Source organism: Miniopterus schreibersii (assembly GCF_964146895.1).
Source record: "Miniopterus schreibersii genome assembly, chromosome: 12".
NCBI classification, from domain to species: domain Eukaryota; kingdom Metazoa; phylum Chordata; class Mammalia; order Chiroptera; family Miniopteridae; genus Miniopterus; species Miniopterus schreibersii.
This window is the reverse complement of record NC_138112.1, coordinates 68,410,190-68,431,423: the sequence shown is the minus strand read 5'-3', so window position 1 is coordinate 68,431,423 and position 21,234 is coordinate 68,410,190. Positions and strand designations below refer to the sequence as shown.

Genomic DNA, 21,234 nt, shown 5'->3' with positions numbered 1-21,234 from the left:
GGGGCACCCAGCTTTACTGGGTAAAGCTAGGCGCTACCTAAGCCCACTCCCACTTTACAGGAAGGGAAACAGAGGCCGTGGATTTGCAAAACACTTTCCCTGCCACTCTCTGGGAGCCTCCCTGACCACTTCTCACTCTCTGCCTGGCCTTGGGCTTCCCTTGTTGGGGCTGGTGGGCCCCCCTGGACCCCTCAAGAGAGGGAGAGGAGGCACAAGGTGGGCGCGGCCTTCAGGCTTTGGGTGGGGAAGCCCTGGCCCCCCCAGCCACTGCCATCTTCCCAACCAGCTGTTGTCACCTCTGCCAGCGTCACCCAGATCAGAAGCCAGCACCCCAGCTCTCGGTGGGGACACCCCTTAGTTAGCCACCGGGTGCCCTGTTACCAGGGAGGCGGTCCAGGAAGCCGGAGCCAATTTAGAGAAGGTGGAGGCTTCCGGGGAGGCCACAGGAAGAGGGGAGAAACGGGAAGAAAAGGAGCTTTTGATGCATATCATGTCTGCGGAGTTGGGTATGACTAATTAATAGATTTTATTCTTAGTAATCTCTTAAACATTCCATACATTGGGCCCAACGCCTGAGCTGAGCTTACAAGAGGCCTCATTCGCAAAATGCAAATGACTCGCCTGGCCCCGCTGCCTCCTCCCTGCTTTTTTTTTTTTTTTCTTTTAAAGGGGAAATTTAAAGGAAAATTGCCATGTAATAGAAAAGAGATTCCAATCACTACATCTAATTACCACGAAGGGTAAACCACTTAACCAAAGAAGTGTCGTGGGCTTTTTTTTTTTAACTTTAAACCTGCCTTAAATGCCACAGAATGCACTCGCCATTGCCGAGGCCAGCTGGTCAGAGGCTGCAGGGGTCAGGCTGGCCACCCACACAAGGCGGATTCTGGACAGACATGGTGGCCCAGGCTTGGCTTCTTGGGCCTGTGTCCTCCCTTGCGTCTTGGGGGTGGGGGAGGCAGGGTGCCCGGGAACACACTCTCTCTCCCTTTCTTTCTCGTTGTGTTTTGTGGGAGTTGGATCAGGAGGGAATGAGGTTTCAGAGTGGACCTGGCTTCAGGCCCCCTCCCTGGCTCGAGGGGACATAAGGCAGCAGACATCTGGGATCCTACTCTCAGAAAGGATGCTGGAAAGATGTTGGGATGCTTAGGGCAGGAAAGATGAGAGCGGGCTCCAGGGAGCTGGCTGGGCCGATGCCTGTGGCAAATCAGGCAGGGCCCGAGCTCTGTTAGCGCGGGAGCCAGAGTAGGAGAGGGAAGTTGTCCTCAGGCCCGGGCAGGGCCAGGGCCTGCTTAATGCTCTGGGGGAAGAAAGTTCAGCACAGGTTGGCTCCAGGCCCTCCCCTACATGTAGCCCTCTCTGCACTGGGCCACCTGCTGTTCCAGATGCCTTCCTAGCCTCTAAGGGAATGACCTGACCTCTGCCTGGCATGGGGAAAGGAGGAAGGAGAACCTAGAGATGGAGGACCAAGCATGTTGGCAGTGGGACTTGCGGGCTGATAGTGGGGTGTCCAGGGACCAATTTTCCTGGGACACTGGCAGAAGGCAGGAGTGGTACCTTGAGGGAGGGGACCTCATTTCAGAAACAGCAGAGACCTTGGACTTCTGTCTGTCCTCCAGCCAATGCCCTAGACCCTGGTGCCCCCTCTCCTCCCAGCCACACCCAGTGGGGCTCCTCTGCTCCTTCCTGAGCTTGGGGGAATGGGACTGAACCTGTGTCTGGGGGCACTACAGGCCAGAGGGCCATCTTTATACAGATGTGAAATTAAGGCTTGGAAAAATTTATCTCCTGACATTGTATGAGAAAATGGGAAAAAGGCAAAAAGGCCTGTTTTAGAATGAAAGGTGTCTGTACCCCTCGGCCTCTCCCTGGGCCTGGGGAGTCAGGAGTCCCCATTTGGTGAGACCATTCTTTTCGCCAGGCTATGCCTGTGTCTCTTCTCCGCCTCTCATGCAGTTCTTGTGTCCATTTCTTTCGAACCCCCTTCACTGAAGGGGTCAGTAGCATCTTTTCATGTCCAGTGAGCAGCCGGCCCCAGGCCTGTCACAGCAGCCCTGTGACCTCATCCTTCTGCCTTTGGCTTTTGTCAGAGCAGCTGAGGCCTTTCAAAGCGCTACCACCAGGAGCTGGACCCCTCTCATCCTCCCTGCCCTCAGCCCAGTGTCTCTCCTTTGACATCGCTCTTCCCCAGTATAGGACAAGTGGCATGTTGACGGATGATGACCGAAGTTCCCCACGTGCAGGGACGCAGACACAGCAGAACCCCAGGCACCAGTCCTCTCTTCTTTCCAGATTTGCTGTCATTATTTCATCATCGTTTTAATCTCATGGCTCGCCACACTGCACTCAGTTGATAAATGATGGCAATGTCGATTCCAGAGGGAGGAAATAAAGCCTTAGCTCTTGTGAGGGCCCTGGTCAGTACCCTTCTGGAGTCTGGCTTGTTTAGAGGGAGGTCTGGGCCTCTATCTCCAGAACAGTCCCAGGGGTGGGCACAGCTGAGGGTCTTGCATTTGGGAGTGCTGTCTCCCAGGGCTTTTCTGAGAATTTTCATGTCTGTTTCTGGGTGTTGTTTGAGCAGCCATGGAAACAATTAGATCTAATCAGCTGATATTAAAAAAAACACACAATCCCTGCACCAATTACCTATCTCAGGAGGAAGCAAAGAGCACGGAGAAGGAGCTACTGAGGTGATTGCATGTGTGTGGGAGGTGGGGGGTAGAAGACGAGGACACTAGCAGTCAAAGAAAGTTTCTCTATATCAGAAAAGAGCATGGCCCAGCTCTGGCCAACCTGAGATAGGATCAAATTGAAAGCATCCCTTGCCCAGGGTGCCCTCAGCCACCTGTCCAGGACAGACATGCCTCCGCCTTTAGGAACAGCATTGTCCCCCACCCCACTTGGATCCCCAACACACTGTCTACTTACTCAATGATTGTTAGGAGAAAGCAACGTTTTCATGACTCTATTGTCTCAAGAAACTGTACGAACTGACCCAAGAAGTACTGTCAGGACCGTCTATGTGGCTCTATCTACCTGTCTGTGTTTAGAGACACAACATAGAGATAGGTTGATAGATATACCTCCAAGTGGCCAGAAAAGCCACAGCTTCCATGGGGCTTCCATGGAGTGTGGTGCATGGAGGTGAAGAGGGTTTCATATAGGAAAAAGTAAGTTTCTTTTTTAATTGGTTACATCATTGTTCAAAGAACGCAGTAAATGACGTGATATTTCTGAAAATCTATAAGGGAAATGGTATGGAAAGACCAGGGAAGAGACTTCAGGGCAATACCTCCATAGCAAAAGAAAAGATCTTTTCTTCCCTCTCTCCTTTGTGAGGAGCCTGAAAATCTTCCACACGTCGTTGCCAGTGAGCAGCCGGCAGCAAGAGCTGCGTGGGGGCTTCCGTGTCGGCTGCTTCTCTCTCACGGTCCTTTTGTGACGGCCCTGAACAGAGCACGAGGTGTACACAGACGTTGTACAGGTAGTATCTTTCCAGTTCAGGGGGAAAAACCCGACCCAACCCTTCCTGCAGTATTATTTTTAGTCCTTCCCTTCTCTACTGGCATAATTCGGTATAAATTATGTCTTTAGCAACGTCAAACCCCCCTTCTGCCTTCTATCCTTAAAAAATTTTTTTTCACTGTTGTGTTCTAGAAAATTGTCAACCCTCCCCAAACTTTGCTTTTTGCTGGGAAAGTCACCGTGGAGTTTCTTTTCCTCACTCTGTCAGATGGCAGCAAGCTGGGCAAAGCCACGGGGTAGCCACGCCAGGAGGAGCCGGGAGCCGGGGTGGGCCTGCCGGGCGGGGCATCATGTGTAGGAATAGTCTATGTCGGGGATGCCGCCGCCACGGTAGCCCCGCGTGGTGCCATAGCCAATGGTGTGCGTGCCCTTGCAGAGGCTGCTGCCATTGGAGGGGAAGATGGTGTGGACCACGTACTCCTCTTTGGCGTGGTAAGGGTTAATGGGCAGCATTTGCAGCCCTGGGCCCCGGATTTCCAGGATGGAATTATCCTTCTTGGTCCCCGACTCCATATAGCTGTCCTTTTTCTGTTTGCCCCGGTTGTAGGCCCGCTCCCGGGTCAGTAGCTCACCGGCCCGGTTCACGTACCAGCAGATGGCCCCCAGGACCAGGAAGAGAAAGACAAGGGCCACGGCGCCCCCAATGATGCCCGCCAGGGGCAGGCTGGCCATGGGGTTGGCGTTCTGCTCCTGGTTGAGCGTGGTGGTGGGGCCGTAGCTGTCGGCTGTCTCCGCCTTGGCGCACACGGGGGTCTCATCGGCCACATAGGTGTTGCCCGTCTCCATGGTGACCATGCAGATGATATAGGTGGACTTGGGCTCCAGGGCTGTCAGCAGGTACTCTGTCTTGTCCCCCTGCACCAGGGTCTCCGTGATGGAGCCCACGGCTGGGCTGTGGCCCAGGCGCAGCCAGCTGAGCCGGAAGGAGGAGGCGGGGAGTGTGGCCTTCCACGTGATACGGATGGAGTCCGCTGTCAGGGGCTTCACGTGGATGACTAGGGTCTTGGTGCCATCGCCGGTGGCCATGGGGTAGTCAAGGTTGGAGTCGGGGAGGCGCAGCCCCGGCCTCTTGGCCTTGAGGGTGAAGAGGGAGCCCTGGGGTGTGGTGGCAGAGGCGTGGTTGCTGGCTGTGGTCTTGGCTGCAGCGTTGGCCGCACCACCTTGTGACCCTGTCTCAAAGCACTCGTCCATCTCGCTGGTGATGTCTTTGATAGCCATGCCCCGGACCTTCTCGGGGCCCTGGCACATGAGGCCTCGTACATTGACCACAGCTGCCCGCGCCTTCACCCAGTCCCGCAGCCACATGAGGTTACAGCCGCAGAACCAGGGGTTGTTCCGGAGCAGCAGCTGGGCCAGGTTCTCCAGGTCATCGAACAGGCCGCGGGGCAGTGTGGTGAGGTTGTTGTTGGACAGGTCCAAGCGCTCCAGCTCGCGCATCTTGGCCAGCGTGTTGTAGGGGATGTGGCTGATGGCATTGTCCTGCAGGTAGAGCTTCTGCAGGTGGGCGCTGGGCAGGTTGAGGGGCGGGGCCGCCAGCGAGTTGCGCACCAGCGAGAGCTCGGTGAGGTTCTGCAGGCGACTGAAGGTGTCGTCGGCGATGCGCTGGTTGGCCAGCAGGTTGCCGTCGAGCACCAGGCGCCGTAGGCTGTTGAGGCCCTTGAAGGCGTGCAGCGGGATGGTGGAGATGCGGTTGTCATCTAGCCGCAGCTCCTCCAGGGTGCGGGGCAGCCCCGAGGGGATGCTGCTCAGGTGGTTCCGGCTCAGGAAGAGCAGCTTGAGCTGCTTGCTGTCGGCAAAGGCGTCCTCCTCAATGCTCACGGTGGACACGGAGTTGTCGTCCAGATGCAGCTTCTCCAGCAGTGGGATGCGGGCCAGCGAGTCCCTGGCGATGGCGCGCACATTGTTGTCTTGCAGGTGCAGCTCCCGCAGGGAGCGGGGCAGGTTGACGGGGAACTCGTCCAGGTCGTTCTCATACAGGTAGATGACCTGCACGTTGACCTTGGTCTTGAGGTCCTGGGGGATCCCGGCGTTGTTGATCTGGTTGTTCTGCAGGTAGAGGGTGGTGGCATCGTCAGGGATGTCGGCGGGGATGGAGGTGAGCCCCCTGTCGTTGCAGTAGATGAAGCCGTTGTCACAGCGGCACACTGAGGGGCAGGTGGTGCTGTCGATGACCTCCGTCAGGAAGGCGATGAGCCCATAGCAGAGGAACAGCCAGTCCCGCAGGTCCATGGTAGCAGTGGTCATCACAACAGTGGCGGTAACAGTGGTAGCAGGCGTGGTGGTGGCGGTGGCAGTGGGGTGTGCCACCACCATGGTGGATGGCTGGGGGAACCGAGCCTCACCTGACTTGGGGCCTCAACACCTGCAAGGAGCACAAGACACGTGCAGTGAGAGCGAGTGGCAGTGACAACCCGCATGCCACCAAGGGGCCGCTGCAGGTAGGGACGTGGGACAGAAATCAAGCCTCGAGGCGCAGGCACCACGGCCCCTTTTGTGCCAAGGTTATGTCACAGGTGATCAGTCAGGCTTAGGATGGACTCTGGCGACATCTGGCTAACATTAAATCTCAGCAGGAGCAAGATGTTGCCCGTGAATTAGACGCTGCGAGCCCTCCTGGACGGTGATTCTGTGCCTCGGGGGAGGTTAATTTAGCAAGGGCCACGCCACAGCTTCGGTTTCTTCTTTCAAGATTTCACACTAAGCTGGTTTTTATGGCTAATGCTAAACGTGGCTGGTCAATGTTGATGGGATGGATTTAGGGCGTGTTTTATGGATTCCAAGCCATTTCTCACTGGAATGAGGAACTCACATCTGGCTCAGACCCAGGGTTTGAAGGGAAAGCTTGTTTCTGGGATGCCTGTGAGCTCAAGAGTGGGGTGTGACTAGAACCTGCAAAAAAGCAGCTACCAGCATTGTCACTGGTGAGCAGTGGAGAGCGGGGCGCTTCATTGTCTGGTGTTAAAACATGTCCTGTGTGCCACTCATGCATTTTATAGACAGAAGAAGGTGTCAACAGAATTGCTTTCTTGTGTATTTACAGAAATCTTTTTATCAGAGGTGCCCTCCCTAGCTGCGTCCCGTGTTGTGTGAGAAATTACTCCACACCTTGTCCCCTTCCAAAATCACAAAACTTGAGAGAGAAAAAAAATACATATCTGTTTTCTTGCATTTAAAGAAATGAGACAAATAAAAAGGAGAGGGAGGGATCCATGCTCTGAGGGAATTGCCTGGAGGTGTAATTTCAGTTTTCACAAATGGAAAAATTGCAGCATAGACTTTTCTCATTATTTAACTGTTCATAGTGGTAAAAAAAAATCAATTAAAGAGAAATTATCTTTCAACCTCAGTGGGGAAGGTGTCTTCATGCAGCCAGCCAAGGCCTGCTGTATAAATCTAGGTTCACAAAGGCTTTTCAGTGGTAGGACACAATGGCCTCTTGGAGTCTGAGCCGAGGCTCCAGGCTGGAGGGCAGCCTGGTGTGAAGAGCAGAATCAGGACAGGCTTGCGGAGGAGTCAGTGGGGGCCTCACTCCCACGCCCCAGCGACCCAGTGTCTCCATTTCTCAACCATGTCAAAGCCCTCTTCCTTCTCAGTCTCTCTCTATACCAGGGCTGCTCTTCTCCACCTAGCAAATGGCACCTCACCCTTCAGGACCAGGCTCAAATGCCCCCTCCTCTGCCAGGTTTCTTGATGCCAGATAGAGCTTCCCTCTGCTCCATCATCCATCCTTCCATCCACCCACCCACTCACTGAGCCATCCATCCATTTCTCTGTCCATCCATCCATCCATCCATCCATCCATCCATCCATCCATCCATCCATCTATCCATCCATCCATCCATCCTCCAATTCATCCATCCATCCACTCATCTGTTTGTTCATCCATCCATCCATCCATCCATCCATCCATCCATCCATCCATCCATCCATCCATCCCTTCCATGCATCTGGCCATCCAGCCACCCAACAGATGTTTATTGAGCATGTACCATATGCCAACCTGTATTCTAGCCACTTGTGATTCCATACTGGTGGGATAGTAGCTCACACTGTAATAAAGACCTCGCCTAGAGCTTTATGAATATTTAAGTCATTTAACCGTCTCAGCAAACATGAGGTCAGAGCCCTTCTTATTCCCATTTAACAAAAGAGAAAACTGAAGCTTGGAGTTGTAAACTTATTCAAGGCCACTTGAGAAGTAGTGAGGGGGAACCTAGGCAGAATCTTGACCACCAGGCTCAAAGAGCTGTATGTCTGCGGGCTGTGGGTCACGCTGTTTGGTGACTAGTGTTTTAATGTCCCCAACTAAATTTCAGGTGCTCAAGGGCAGGGACCATGGGCTGTGTTGGCCTGATATGGCTTGGCATCAGTGACCACCTCAGTACAGAAGGGACTGAGAAGACGGGAGCACCTCCACCACTAGCCCAGCACACTCATGCCCTATTTGCATTTACAGGGGCCTTGCCCAGCCTGCAGCTCCAGGCCTTCTGGAGAGAGCACAAACTTTGCCCATGGCTAACACACTAACTCTGCCCAGGGCCTGTCTGCAGTATGAAGCTTTGTCCATAAGGTCAACCCAAGGCAGGTCAAGAGCCAGTCCAGGACATCAGGCTGGAAGCAAGTGAGGGGCAGGGGAAAGGTGCCTGGGGTCTGCGCCTGGAACCAGAGGGGGAAGTGAGGGAAGGGGGGCTGATGAGACTATGCCCAGCACTCCAGGTCCCTGAAGCCAGCTCAAGCTCCCTCCCCCTAGCACCCACTGGCCTGAGGAACCAAGGACTGCTGCCTCGGACCTTGGCCCCAGCCCACTTAAACCCCCACTGCTCAGTTCTCTGTGGATCGCGCTATCACCTTTGTTTCCCTGACCAGGCACCCTGGCCACTTCCCACCCTGGCTCATCTCCCATCCAGAGCCTTGCACCATGCGTCCCAGCCCTTCCTGCCCTCAGTGGCACTGAGTCACCTCGTAAGAGCTGAGTGGAGCGTGTATCCCAGGCCGCCCGACCCTTATCTGAACACTGATTCTCCCACCTCTCATTATATCGCGGACTGGGAAGGGCACTGGCCCTGATTATAGGACAGATGGGCTCAAAGCAAGGGATAGTTGTGTATACCTGGGCACGCCGACTTCAGAGGACAGGGATGAACCCAGGCACCAGGGGGACTCCTCCAGGCAGTCCTCAACCACGGCCCCCCCCCCCCAAGGCATATGTTTGTATCTTCGCCCACCTGTCATATACACACAGGTCCTCTGTCCCATTTTACAGCTGAGCAGCCTGAGGCTCAGAGGGGTGAGAGGCCTATCCAGGGTCACAGCCAGCCCAGGTTTCCAGCTGCACATCTGTCCCTTGCTCTGCACAGAGCCAGAACCACGAAGGTTAGGGAGCCTGAAGGTCCTGTCTCAGGCTGCTTATGAACAGAGAATCAGGGCCAGGGCAGGTGCTGAGGACAGGAAGGTGCAGGCCTATCCAAAGGCTACCTTGCACCGGTCTGAGGGATCAAATCCAAGCCCAGGAGAGCCTCTGCCTGGGCCCCCAGCAAATGGTCAGAGGACACACACCCTCCTGGTCTGTCAATGCTGAGTCCTGGCATGAGGATTGGGGTAGCCCCTGAGCTCTGCTGTTCCAGGCCAGTGCCCAGAGCAGGGGGCAGACTTGTTAAGGCCAAAGGCAAGGCCAGCCACCACCTTCTCTGGCATGGATGTCAGTTTCCAGTGCCCACTCAGCTCATGGCCACAGCCCTCAGCCTGCAGAGGCCCTGGCATCAATAATAGAGTATAAATTGCACATTTCAGAGATGCCTGATGGATAACCAAGAAGCATTTGGGAGGCAGGGACCCAAGGCCTTTCCGTTTCCCTGTCTGTGGGTCTCATCCATCTTGGCTCATCTCCCTTGCTTCCCCTTCCCCAAGGCCACCAACTCTGAGCCCTCTGGCTCTGGGAAAGTAGGGCGGGGCCTAGGGTGGGGAACAGGGAGCACACCTCGCTGGAGGAGCCCATTAATTGCCTGGGTGCCAGGTAGCCTTTTTAGTCTCTTGTTGTGTGTTGAATGGTTTATATGGCCATCAAATGAAACTTGGTAAATCGCTTGTCTTTTGTGGGGTCACTTGTCATCGTTGCACAGATCCCACAGACTTCAGCATGGTGTGAATTATGACCTGCCAGCTCTGACTGACAGCAGGATCCTTGATCTGCCATGAGGGTAGGGGAGGGGACGCAGTGAGGTGGCTCAGACTGGAGGTATCCAGACTCCCATTACCCAAGGAGGCACCTAGGGCATCATTCTTGGCAGTTGCCATCAGCCACTAGCTCCTGCCACCTTCCAGGACAGAGAAACCTGGGTTTGAGTCCTGCCTCTGCCATTTCCAGGCTGTGTGATCGTGAGCAAGTTACTTGTCCTCTCTGAGCTTCAGTTTCTTCATCTATAAGTATTGTCATCATAATTCCCCTTACAGGGGAACTTACTATTAAGTATTCAGTAAGATAATATGTGCAAAGTACCCCCTCATAAGTGCAACCTGTATGTAACATATGCATGAGGTTTAAACGCTGCTATAATTCTCCAACTACCCCAGGCACACTGGTCTAGGCTCTCTGTTAACTGCTTGTCTCTTCCTCCGCTCTCTACCAGCCCCTCCTTCACTCCCCTGCCCCAGCCCCTGCCCCTGCTGAGCCTCTAGGGTAGACTGGGAGCCTGCAGGCCATGCTGCTTCCTGGCAGGATCCTGTCAGGGGCTGTGATACTGGTTCCCTCACCTCACATTGTGCTTCCTCAGCCCCTCCCCTCAAGCTGGGGTGGAAGCACTGACCCTACATCTGGGCCACACAGAGCTGGCCCCTCAGCACCAGGTAGGAATCTGAGAATTCCGGATGGTGGTGACTCCAAGAAAGAGGCGTGTGGACTGGAAATGGGGAGAGGACAACAGGTCTTGGTTCGAATCTGGCCTCACCAGCCCCCAGCTGTGTGACCTGTAGGGATGCCTCTCTGGGCCTCAGTTTCCTCATCTGTAATGTGTTGCTGAGAGAGGGGTTGTGTGGAGTGCCTAGCACAGGCCTGGCGGTTTTGGAAAGAAGAGCTGCCCCAACTGTCCCCAGGGAGGGACCCCAAGGTCCTCCTATGACCCACTCAGGGAGGCCACTCACTAGTCCTGGTTGAGTTTCATTAGAGGGAGGGCAGACACAGTGAGCCAGGAAGCTGAGGCTGGGACAGAGGAAGATCCTAGCCCTCCCTTTCCTGTGCCCCCTCCCAGGCCTTCCCTTCAGTAAGAAGAATTGTGTTTTCCCTAAACCTTGCCAGGCTCTTAGGCCCCACTGGCAGAGCAGGGCCCCAGGCAGGAGCCATGTGTGCAGGGCAGACTGGGGACAGAAGCAGTTTCAGCCCCAGAAGGGGAAAAACGAGGGGGGCCCCACCAGGCAGGGTCACCTCCATATCTGTGATGGGTCCTCAGCAAATCTTTAAATTAATGAGGGGCCCCACATTTTCTTCCCTACCAGCCTACGCCACCTCCCTGGTCATAAGCAACATGGAGGGAGGGAGGTCAAGAGGCGGGGTGGGGGTGGGGGAGTGGCCCGTGGTATGGCCACTACCTCCCCATGCTCAGGGAGGCCTGGGGAGAGCACCCTCCAGAAAAGCCCTCCCCTGTGAAGGCAGGTAGCCTGGCAGCCAGCCTGGACTTGGTCCAGCTGCTGCACTGAGCAGGGTGGCCTCAGGTCTCTGGCTTTCATCTGTAAAATGGGGCCGTGAACTATCCATGCCCCTGGGTACCTGTGAGGATAAAGGACGGTTATCTTCAAGCCTGCGCCGAGGGCCTGTTGCAGAGTGGTAATCAGAACTGGGACCAGTGCTGTCATTAGCAATGGGCAGTGCTTCCCTGCGGGTCCAGGGGATGCGAATGGCAGGTGAGGAGGGGGACTTGGGATTTCAGTATGAGTGGGACTCCTGCCCAGGCCAGTCTATGCCCACTGGCAGCACCTCCTTAGGGCAGTGGGGCTGGATGCCAGGGCCCTCAAGGCCCTTCTAACCCTACACTGCATAGCTTCATGCCTGATCTGTCTACTGGTGCCACTGAAACTTACAATGCGTGGGGGGTGGGGGTAGGGATTCTTTTCAAACCTAAAGTTAATTATTTTTCTAATTTCATGCTGCATGCATTATGCATCAGTAGTTATCACTGGCTGTAATTGCAGGCAGGTATGCAAATCCACTAAAAAACGTACCTCGAGCTCATCTCCCCTCGTGGGCCTCCTGGGCGGGGCTGGGTGCTGGGATGTCCTGAACTTCAGAGAATGTAAATTGCTTTTAAAAATAAGACTTTAAAATTGGGTCTTAGGAGGTTAATTATATTGATAACAGTGTTCAATATTAAACTGTTCAGGGCCAGGCGGGGGTGGGGGGATGAAAGGAGACACCTGTAATTTTGTTTCTTTCTCTCCCGGCATTATTTAATAAGAGGTTCCTGCACCTGACATCTCCCTCCGTCAGTGAGCATTTTTAGTAAAGCTGCCTAGAGTTAGGTTTAGTTCCTTTTGGGAGGGAAAAAGGAGAGGCTGGGGGAGTTTCAGAGGTAGGAGAGGGGCCCGAAGGCCTTGATTCTGGGGGGCTGGGAGGAAGGAAGAGAGAGGGCAGCACCTGCAGGGCTGGTGACAGTGTCAGAGAACAGGGCAGTGGTCCCCTGGGTCTGCCCTGCTGGGCTGCTCAGCAGCCAGCAGGATCCTGGCAGCCAGGGGCTGAGAGAGGAGTGGGTGGCCCGGAAAGACTAGGTATGGCGATGCTTACTGATAATACAATAGAGGCTTGGACCTGGGTAGAGGTTGGGCATCTTCAACATGCAGGCCCCGGTCCTGTGCAACACCCCCTCATTTATTTAGGACAAGTTGATTGTCTGTCCCTGCCTCTAGAATGCAAACTCCTCCTACCAGTCAGGACATGTTCTGTCTTATTCATGGGCCTAGCCCACAGCCTGACCCAGGGGGTGCTCATAAACATCTGTTGAATGAGAGAATGAATGAATGAGCCAAAAGGGAGGCCCCAAAATCCGAAACCCAGGACCTGGCAGTAGGAGAGAAGAGGGAGGCTGGCCCTCCTTTAACCCCACCCCAGGAGGTAACAGTGAGCCAGGTGCCCTCACCACGGTGGCCCAGAGAGTCAAAGGGACTGGTCTGAATTGTGCAGTGCGTGGTGGCGGAGCCAGACACAAACCCAGGCCCTGGGCTGAATGTCCATTGCTCTTCCCTTCCCAGGTGTCTTACATGCCCCTCAGCTGGGGAGGCCCCACCCTGGGAGAGAGCAAACCCAGGGAAGACCCTTGCTATCCTCACTCATCTCCTCTCATATGGGGTGACCAGCCTGGAACTGCCCAACTGCGGGTCCACCGCCAGGTGTCAGAAGCTGGCCCCCTTTTCTTAGAGACGGCCCCTCCCGCCTGCCCGCACAGACGCACAAGGGGTGAATCCCACTCTCAGGACTGGGGAGGGATCTCACAGATCAACTGGTTTTTACAGAGGAGGAAAAATCAAGGCCCAGAGGGGGGAAGGGCGGGTCCAGGGCGGAGAGAGCCCTCCAGCGCTTCGACAGCCCTCTCCCTGCCCACCTCCTCCTGCCTCGGCACCGACTCTCAAACCCTGTCCTGGGGGGTTGGCATGGGAGGCGATGGTGGACAGTGTCCAGCAGGGTCCTGTGGGGGCTGCTCTCCTCCACCAGCAGCCCCTGTGGTCCGATGGGGTCAGACCAGGTAGTGGCAGTAACTGGCCAGCCTGAGCACCTGCTGCACCGGGCCCTCCACAAACTCCCTCCCTTGCAGCTAGCCACTTCCCTGCTGAGCCTGCGCCTCCAGCGCACAGAGGGGAGCGCACTCAGGGAGGGGGAGGGAAGTGCCCAAGGTCACATGGCTCACCAACTGGAAGGCCAGGGCACCAACCCACTTCCGACTGGCTCCGCAGCCCATTTTTGAGGCAGAGTCGGGCACTGAACAGGTTCTCCATAAATATTTGTGGCGCAGGCCTGGGGGACCATAGCTAGCTGCTCTCTTCCAGCGTGGCCTCAGCCCCAGGGATGACCCCCCCCAACCCCTGGTAGAGGCTGGGAAGAGAACAGGGACAAGTGGCGGGGAGGCAGTGGCGGGGGCCAAGCTCAGGCTCCAACGGGCCCACTGCTGGGCTGGCGCCTTTATAATAAATAACAGCAATAGCCCATCCACAGGGCATCTTTCACACCGGTGGCTAATAACACACTATTAATGCCCCCGCAGATGGCGTGCGCGCCACGAGGCGCTGACGAATGTCTCGGCGCAGTGCAGCCATAAATCAGCCCCTCTCCTGGGGAAGCACACAGGGAAGTGTCATTTTCCATCTTGGTAATGAATTGGGGCTCCCCTGCCCTGCCCAGGGCGATGCCTCTGCTCCAGATTGCCTGGGAGTTGTGTTTGGGGAGGCCTGAGTCCTCCCTCTTGGCCTCTGGGGATGGGGAAGACAGGGCAGCCCTGGCAGACCTTAGGGCACTTACTGCCCTTCTCTGGGCTCCACATGCTACTCTTACCAACAAAGGGGCTGAGCTGGAAGCCAGAGCAGACGCTGCCCAAAGGCCAGCAGGAGCAGGGCCGTGGCTGGTGGATTCAGATCAACCCAACCCTGGGTCCTCCTTTCCAGCACTGAAGTCACCAAACATTCTGCCTCCCCCAAGGCCTCACTGCTGCCCTCTTTGGGCAGAACTCGGAGGGGCTGAAAGTGAGACCTCCCTCCTAGGACTGCAGGGCCTGGGGGGGGAGGCACGACACAACACCAGCAGTTTACTCCAAGAAAGGAGAAAGGCCACTCCCTTGTACCTTGGGCCCACCACCCAGAAATACAGCCCAGCAGCATGGGGCCCCCAGGTAGCAAGTGACTCCTCCCCTGGCAAGCAGAAGTGGCCAGTTGCCTGAACATGTGTGGGTGGATGGGATGGAGCTACAGACCTGGGGGGCTCTGTGAGGCCCCAGTTTGACCCAGCCTGAAAGAGGGTGGGCCCCAGCTGTTTCATCTGTCTGCCCTCTCTGGGCACAAGGAGCCCATGGGCTTCCCTGGATCATCAGGGCCCTTCCCCATCCACCTTACCTCCTTCGCTGCAGCCCTGGAGTCTGCTGGGTCTGGCCGGGATGGCTGCTCTGGATGCTGTGCTTGTGTCCAGGTGGGCCTGGGCCACTCTCACATTCCGGGCCCGCGGCCCTGGCACTCAGGTGCAGACCGCAAACCTGGGGTGCTGGGTGGTGCTGGGGTCGCCCCGGAGCACAGGGAGGAAGCCCTGTGCTGGACTCTGCTGGGCTCAAGGTCAGACGTGGCTGCGGGTCCAGAGCAGCATTCTCCACACCCTAAGCCACGGGCACTGCTGGCCTCTCCCCCGTGGAGTCCCTGGATGTTCTGGGCCCCGGCCCCCCAGGCATGCCCTATGGCCTGGCGCCCATCCCGGGAGGGTGGCCTCTCGCTGCCTTCTTTCAACTTTTGCTCTTTTGTCTGTTGGCCACCACCTTCTCCGAAAGGCTTCTGTGTGGCTTTTACCCCTTTTCTTTACCAAGTTTCTCTTTTTTTAATCCCTTTAAGTCACTCGGCAGAATGGGCTCTGATGGAGAGAGCGCTCTTGTGTGACAGAGCTGAGAGGGAGCCACTCTCTAAAGACTAGGTACTCCTGCCACTCAGGCTGTGTCTCCGGTGGGGAGGAGGGGGTCCAATACCCGCTGAGGAGTTCAGATGTTCACCGCGGGGATGAGCTGCTGACATGCGCCACCGAGCTGTCAGGCCCCACAGGCCCCTCTTTGGGAAGATGCTTGGGGGGCTCGGGGCTCGGTGCTGCTTGGCTGCTCCTGTTTGTAGAGAGGTCTCTTGCTGGGGAGGCGGGGAGGGGGGCAGTTATTCCTGCTTCACCTCCTGGTCTTGTCGGTCCAAAAAGAAGTCCTTCTCACCCACTGCCTGCCTCACCTGCCAAAAAACAATAGAAGTGATTAAGCCCCGGAATAGGAGCCACCTGGAGACAGGCTGCCCGGCTGCAACCCCTCTCTTCCCTTCCCTGGGAAGCTATTTCTTGAACGCCACTTTTCCAGCTGGGAGGGGGCTGGGACTATTCTCCACCACCTCCCTTCTCTTCTCAAATCCAGATAACAAACAGCTGGCCATGCACAGCCCCCTGCCTCCCAGCATCCTGGTTCCCCTTTTCCTGGGGCTGGAAGGACTGGAAAGAGAAAAAGGAAGTTCTGAGAGCTCCTGACCCTGCAGGGGCCCTGCTCCAGGCCCAGAGCTGGCTCCACTTCCCCCAGCACCTGCTCCTCTTGCTAATGTCATTCAAAGGATCCAACTGGGCCACCGTGGCCTCAGCTCCCAGAACAAGCACTGCCTTTCCCGCTGCCCTTAGGAAGCAGGAGCACCAGGGAACCAGGGAAGCTGTGTCCCTGCTTCCCTCCTGCAACCACCCCACTTCCCAGGCAGGGGTCAGTGCTCCACACCCCCAACTGCCCTTCCACAGAGACCTGGGGGCAGGGCCGGCTGTTTGCAGGAATCCAAAACAAAACCCAAAGCCCTCGCTGCCTCTCATTAGTGTGGCCCTCTCGTTAGCGTGGCTCACTGAAGGCCCGGTGCCCTGGTGTCCGTACTCCCCCTGCAGGAGCCCCTCTTTGGTAAAGTGCTTTCATTACACATCTGAGAGTGTCAGCTCTGATTTGAAATAGGATCCAGATGGGCTCAGCTGCATCTGGGCACTTTTCTTTGTAGGGCTGAAGGTGGCTGGTTTGAAAAATACTTGTTGTCAGGGGCTGTTCCAAATAAAAACAAATTTTTAGGGTATGCGTTTTAATAAACCCAAGCTAGGGGCTCACTGCCCACTGGGCGCCCAGCCTGGCAGGGAGTGCATGCAGAAAGAGGGGTGGTGCTGGCCAGGTGGGGTGCAGGCTGATGGGGTCCACAGGATGGGGGCAGGTCTTGGGAAGAGCTTCCCCAGGAGCAAGGTTTAAGGACCAGTGGGCCCCAGGGGACAGCAATCCTGAGGTGTGAGCAGGCAGGTGGAGTGGGGGGGGGCGGCCTCCAGGAAAGGGCAGGGTGGGGGCCGGACAGGAGGGAAGCTGAGGACAGAGTTCCCCCATGAGGGGTGATGCCGGGCTCCAGCTCGGGCTCTTATAGCTATTACACCCGTGTGATTTCATCCAATTATAAATTGTAATTTCTCTATGAAAGCAAGAGATGGAAAGAGTCCAATGAGGTCATCTGCTTCCCTGGCCAGGGCGAGGAAACTGTTTTACACTGCCGGGGGTGGGGGTGGGCGGCAGTGTCCTGGAGCCCAGAGGCTCCAGCCAGGCATGGCTGCTGCTCCCCCATGACGGAGAGACCTACCCGAGTTCTCCTTTTGAAACTATGAATGCAGGAAGGCACCTCCATCCGCCAGCATCAGACCCTTCCCACAGCCCTCAGGATCGGGCAGTGCTCCTATGGCAGCCTGGCCCTGCCTGCTCCACCTGCCTGTCTCCCACCACTTCCCCCAAACCCCATGCCGTTCCCCATCCTGCAAGAGTCCATCTTATATCACCCCTCAGCTCCTACACTGGGGTGCATAGTCGCACAAGCCATGACAGCAATGACACAGTATCTTGGAAGGAACTGCATCTGCTTCTCTGAGACCGATCACTCAGACATGGCCTGGCCCACTGCCTCACACGTAGAAGGTGCCTAATTAATGCATCCCGTGAACTCCCGACTCTGCTTCCTCATTTAGAAAACCAAGGGTCCAAGCAAGGTTCTGGCCCGTCCAGCTTTATTTATCCTGCGTCTGCCCTCCCTGCTGTCCCCATTTCCCCCTTCCCCTACCCCCTGCCTTCCCTATGGTCCTGCAAAGCTTCCTGGGAACCCTGGGTGCACCATATGCCCCAGACCCCACTGAGTATACTGGGCTCCTCAAGTGTTTCTGCCTCGAGTGAGTGGGTGCCTCTCGGGTGTCGGGGTGCGTGTTTGTATTCCAAGATCAGCGTGGTGGGCAGTGCTGGAGCTGTGAGCTTGTTCCATGTGTGGGTGCATCATGATGACTTAGTAGCCACCTGTATTCACCGGGCCCAGGAATAAATATGTAAATGCGCCCTTCTGGCAAACACCTCCCGTCAGAGCCAACTGAGCCCCCAGTGGGCACACAATTGGAGAGAGTAAGCAGAACCACACAGTGCCGACGAAGTTAGTGGTGGCATGTGGACTTTCTATGTGGTCAGTCCAGTTGACGAAGGACGAAATGAATCTGTGGGGTCCCCAAGGGTTCAGTAACTGGGGACCCCTCTTGGCCCCGCCTCTTTGGCCAGCTCATGGGTACTTTCCCCATGAGACTGCCTCTGCTCACCCCCACCTCACCTCGCCTTCCTCCCTACCCACTGGTCTCTGCGTTCAGGTACCAAAGAACCATTTTTTGGGTCAACATGATAAAAGCTTCCATTTGTAACTGCTTGAGATGCTTGCACAGTTCTACTTTTGGTTGTAGATAACATCATAACTGTATTAAAAGAAATCTGAAAGGGGGGAAAGAAAGCCGAGTGCACGGTCCTGCATCTCCACACCACTGCATTTTCCACTTACAAAGGGACTTGATCTTTTCCAGGTCATTTCTGCTTTACTGTCTTCCCTGAGCCTTGGGACAACCCAGCATGGCTGGCAGAGCAGGGAGGACTGTCGCCACTGTGCAGGTGCAACGGGGACTTAAAAAAACACACAGAGGAGGAGGCTTGTCCAAGGTTGTACAACCTACATGACAGCCAGGGCCTTGAACTCTGGGCCAGTTCCCTCTCCCTGCATGATGCCAGTCTCAGCACAGCAGAAACATACCACTAGCCAAATACAAGGTGGACCCTGGGCCCACTGTACTGAGACACTTTGGGTTTTTCCTGAGGCCCTCTCGTGCAATCACCCATCCATTCATTCCTCCATTCATCCACCCATCCATCCTCCATCCATCCATCCCACAAACATGTACTGGATCCAGTCATGCTCCCGGCACCATGCAGGACACTGGGATCTAAAGGGGAGCCCCTGTCCTCCAGGAGCTCGAGGTCCAGTAGAGCAGCCACTAGTTTTCAAAGGGCCACAGTGTGAGTCATAGGGCATTAGGGGAGCAAAAAGCCTCATCTCGCCCAGCCCGGGGGGGGGGGGGGGGGGGGGGGAGGGGGGCAGGTTGTGAATCACAGGTGCTTCCTAGGGAGGGTGACGAGTGCTGTGGTCCTGGGGTCCTCCAGACTCCCATGTCATGATAGTCATGTGAGCTCACTGGCAAGCTAGAGTGGGGCAGGTGTGGCCAGTCTCCTTCTGACCACCTGTCCATCTTCCAGAGCCACCCCGCCCCCTTTGGACCTCAGGGCTTCCCTGCTATGGAAATGTTCTTCATCATTACAGTTCCTGGCTCCCGAAAGTTCGCTCTTCACTGATATTAATTCTTATATTAGCAATTAGCCCTCCTGCTTCATTTCAACCTATGGCTCTTTGGACAGATTTTTATGTGCGGGTTATTAATCCGACGCCTAGGATGTGCTGCTGGAAACCCAGGTGGGCTTTATGGCTGGAGACTTAGCCAAGCGGTGTTTTAAATGAACACCATGCCCGCCCCCTCCCTGGACAGATGCAAAGAGGGCCGGGTTTAGATCATTGTAAGCAGGTCAAAGCTGGCGCGAACTAGGAGACCCGGCGTTTTCTTTCGTTTTGGACTTCCAGGCTGAGGTCAGCATCTGTGTCTGACCTTCAGAGATGAAAAGGCTCTTTGTGCTTCAAACGTGGAGTTTGTTCCGTGGCTGCCGACTTCCTCCCACCAGGTTGGCTACCTACAGGGCCTGTTCCTTTCCCCCTGCAGTGTGTGGGTCACTCCTCTGGAGCCAGCATGGGCCTGGGGGCTGTCATTGCCAGGTGCCCTCTCTCCAGGAGGCAGAAGGCTGGGGGCCAGAGCCAGAGGGGGGGAAGCTTTTCCATTTGGGATTGTGGACTGTTCCTGTAACAGGGTCAGCATGGTAGTAGAGAGTGGAGTAGGAAGCACGGTTCAGGCTGAGGGAACAGCATATGCGAAAGCTCAGAGGGAGGGCTTGGTGTCGTGAGAGGCTGGTGTCCCAAAGCTCTGACTTAGTGGAGGGCAGTGATCTGAGCTGAAGTGGGAGATGGGATTCTGACCTTGGGGGTAGTTTTGAATGCCCTGCGGAGGGCCTGTGTTCATACTGAGGGAAATGGGGAGCCAGCGCAGGTGCCTGGGCAGGGAGGGGTATGACCAGCTCTGCAATTTAGAAAGATCACTCTGGCCACCATGTGGAGAACTGGAGAGTTCCAGGGTATGTGGAAAGGGACCAATGACAGGCTGGGACTGTCACCAGGAGCAGGGGTGGAGGCCTAGGCTGGGGGAGGGGAGCAGTGGGTTGAGGGGAGGGGCTGACTCAAAGACCTCCCTGAAGACAGGCCTGGGGTTCCCTCTCCTTCTGCTGAGTGGGTTCCCTCCCCCTTCTGCAAGCACTAGGATATGGGTTCTAGGTGCTATGGGCAGGGGCAGCCAAGAGGCCTCTGGAGGGGGTATGCTGGAGGCTCCAGTTCCTCCCTCTACACTGCCAGACGAGAGGGCCCCCCCTGCCCATTTCTCACTCTCTCTGGCCCCCAGGCTTGGCACCACACACAGCACCCACATGGTGGGTGAGAAGGGCGTAGGTGAGAGAGCCTGCAAACTCAGTGTGAACCCTCCAAGCCTCCACGCTGCTAATTAAACTGTTTTCTGACAAAATCCAGACTTTTGGATCCAGAGTTGGCTCTTTCAGCCACCCACGGACTGGCTCACACACTTGCACACCCATCCCCTGCTGCTGGGCTCTCAGAGCAGACCAGGGGCCAAATCAGCTTGGACTGTTAGCACCTGCCTGCCTGCCGGGCCCAGCAGCCCCTTCCCTGCACTGACTGGGAGGTCTGGACACGGCCCTACCAGTTAAGGGTGCTGCCGCCCAATGCAGCCAAGTAATAGAAAGGCCACTGAGTGGGCACTGTCACCCCTGGGCTTTGGGAGACAGAAGAGCAGGCAGGAGCCTGAAGAGGCCTCCTGGGTCTGGAGCGCTCCTGAGCCTCGAGGAGCAAGGGCAGGTGGCAGGAGGAACTTCTCTGTCAAGTGAGTAGTGAGAGTGGTCAAGGGGGCAAAGCCAGCCAGGGGCAGCTGGCACCCAGCCTCTGGAGGGGGCAGCCTGCAAGGTGGCCCTGCCACTGAGGAGGGGCAGAGGAGATGTGGGGGCTCACAGCCCGAAGGGAGGAGACAGTGGCCAGAGCTTGCCTGAACATGGTAGAGACAGGAGTGGCAGGCCTGGGACAGCAGGGCTGCTTTCACTCTGCTCAGGAACACAGGCCTGGGTCTAGCCCAGGGGGCCTGAACGATGATTCTGGTGCCACCAGAGAAGGCCAAACCTTTCTCAGGAAACACGGGCAGTGGGAGCTGGGAGGCAGGAGACCCAGTCCCTCTTGTCCACCCTGGCTCTGTGTGCTCTCGCATGGGGCTCTGCTCACAGGTATCAGCTCCCCTCCTCTGCCCCCTTCCCTCAGTCCACTCCCTGGCCTCAGATTCTTTCAGGAGCCCTACATCATAGGTGCCAGGGTCCAGAGGGCACCCTGGGGACCATCAGCACCCCTTCCAGTCTTTGTATACAAAAGCCAGTCCTCCTTAGACCTTTGCCACTGACCACACACAAAGCCACAGCGGCTGCGGAGCCTTAGTCCACCCTC

At 56.2% G+C, this 21,234-nt stretch overlaps 2 protein-coding genes across 9 annotated transcripts in view; one reads left to right on the top strand and one right to left on the bottom strand.

Annotated features, from left to right (window-relative positions):
- Positions 1-21,234, top strand: part of MACROD1 (mono-ADP ribosylhydrolase 1) — a 132,738-nt gene that overhangs the window by 33,777 nt on the left and 77,727 nt on the right. The gene's annotated exons all lie outside the window — the stretch shown is intronic.
- On the bottom strand, positions 515-14,726 carry FLRT1 (fibronectin leucine rich transmembrane protein 1). The gene is made up of 2 exons (XM_081153453.1): positions 14,608-14,726; positions 515-5,887 (listed from the first exon to the last, which is right to left on the bottom strand). Exon 2 carries the CDS (start codon positions 5,836-5,838, stop codon positions 3,814-3,816), a length of 2,025 nt encoding a protein of 674 aa, XP_081009579.1. The 5' UTR covers positions 5,839-5,887; positions 14,608-14,726; the 3' UTR covers positions 515-3,813.

What these genes read in the sequence shown, in the direction of transcription:
- FLRT1 (XM_081153453.1), bottom strand. Translation starts at nt 5,838, where the DNA reads ATGGTGGTGGCACACCCCACTGCCACCGCCACCACCACGCCTGCTACC.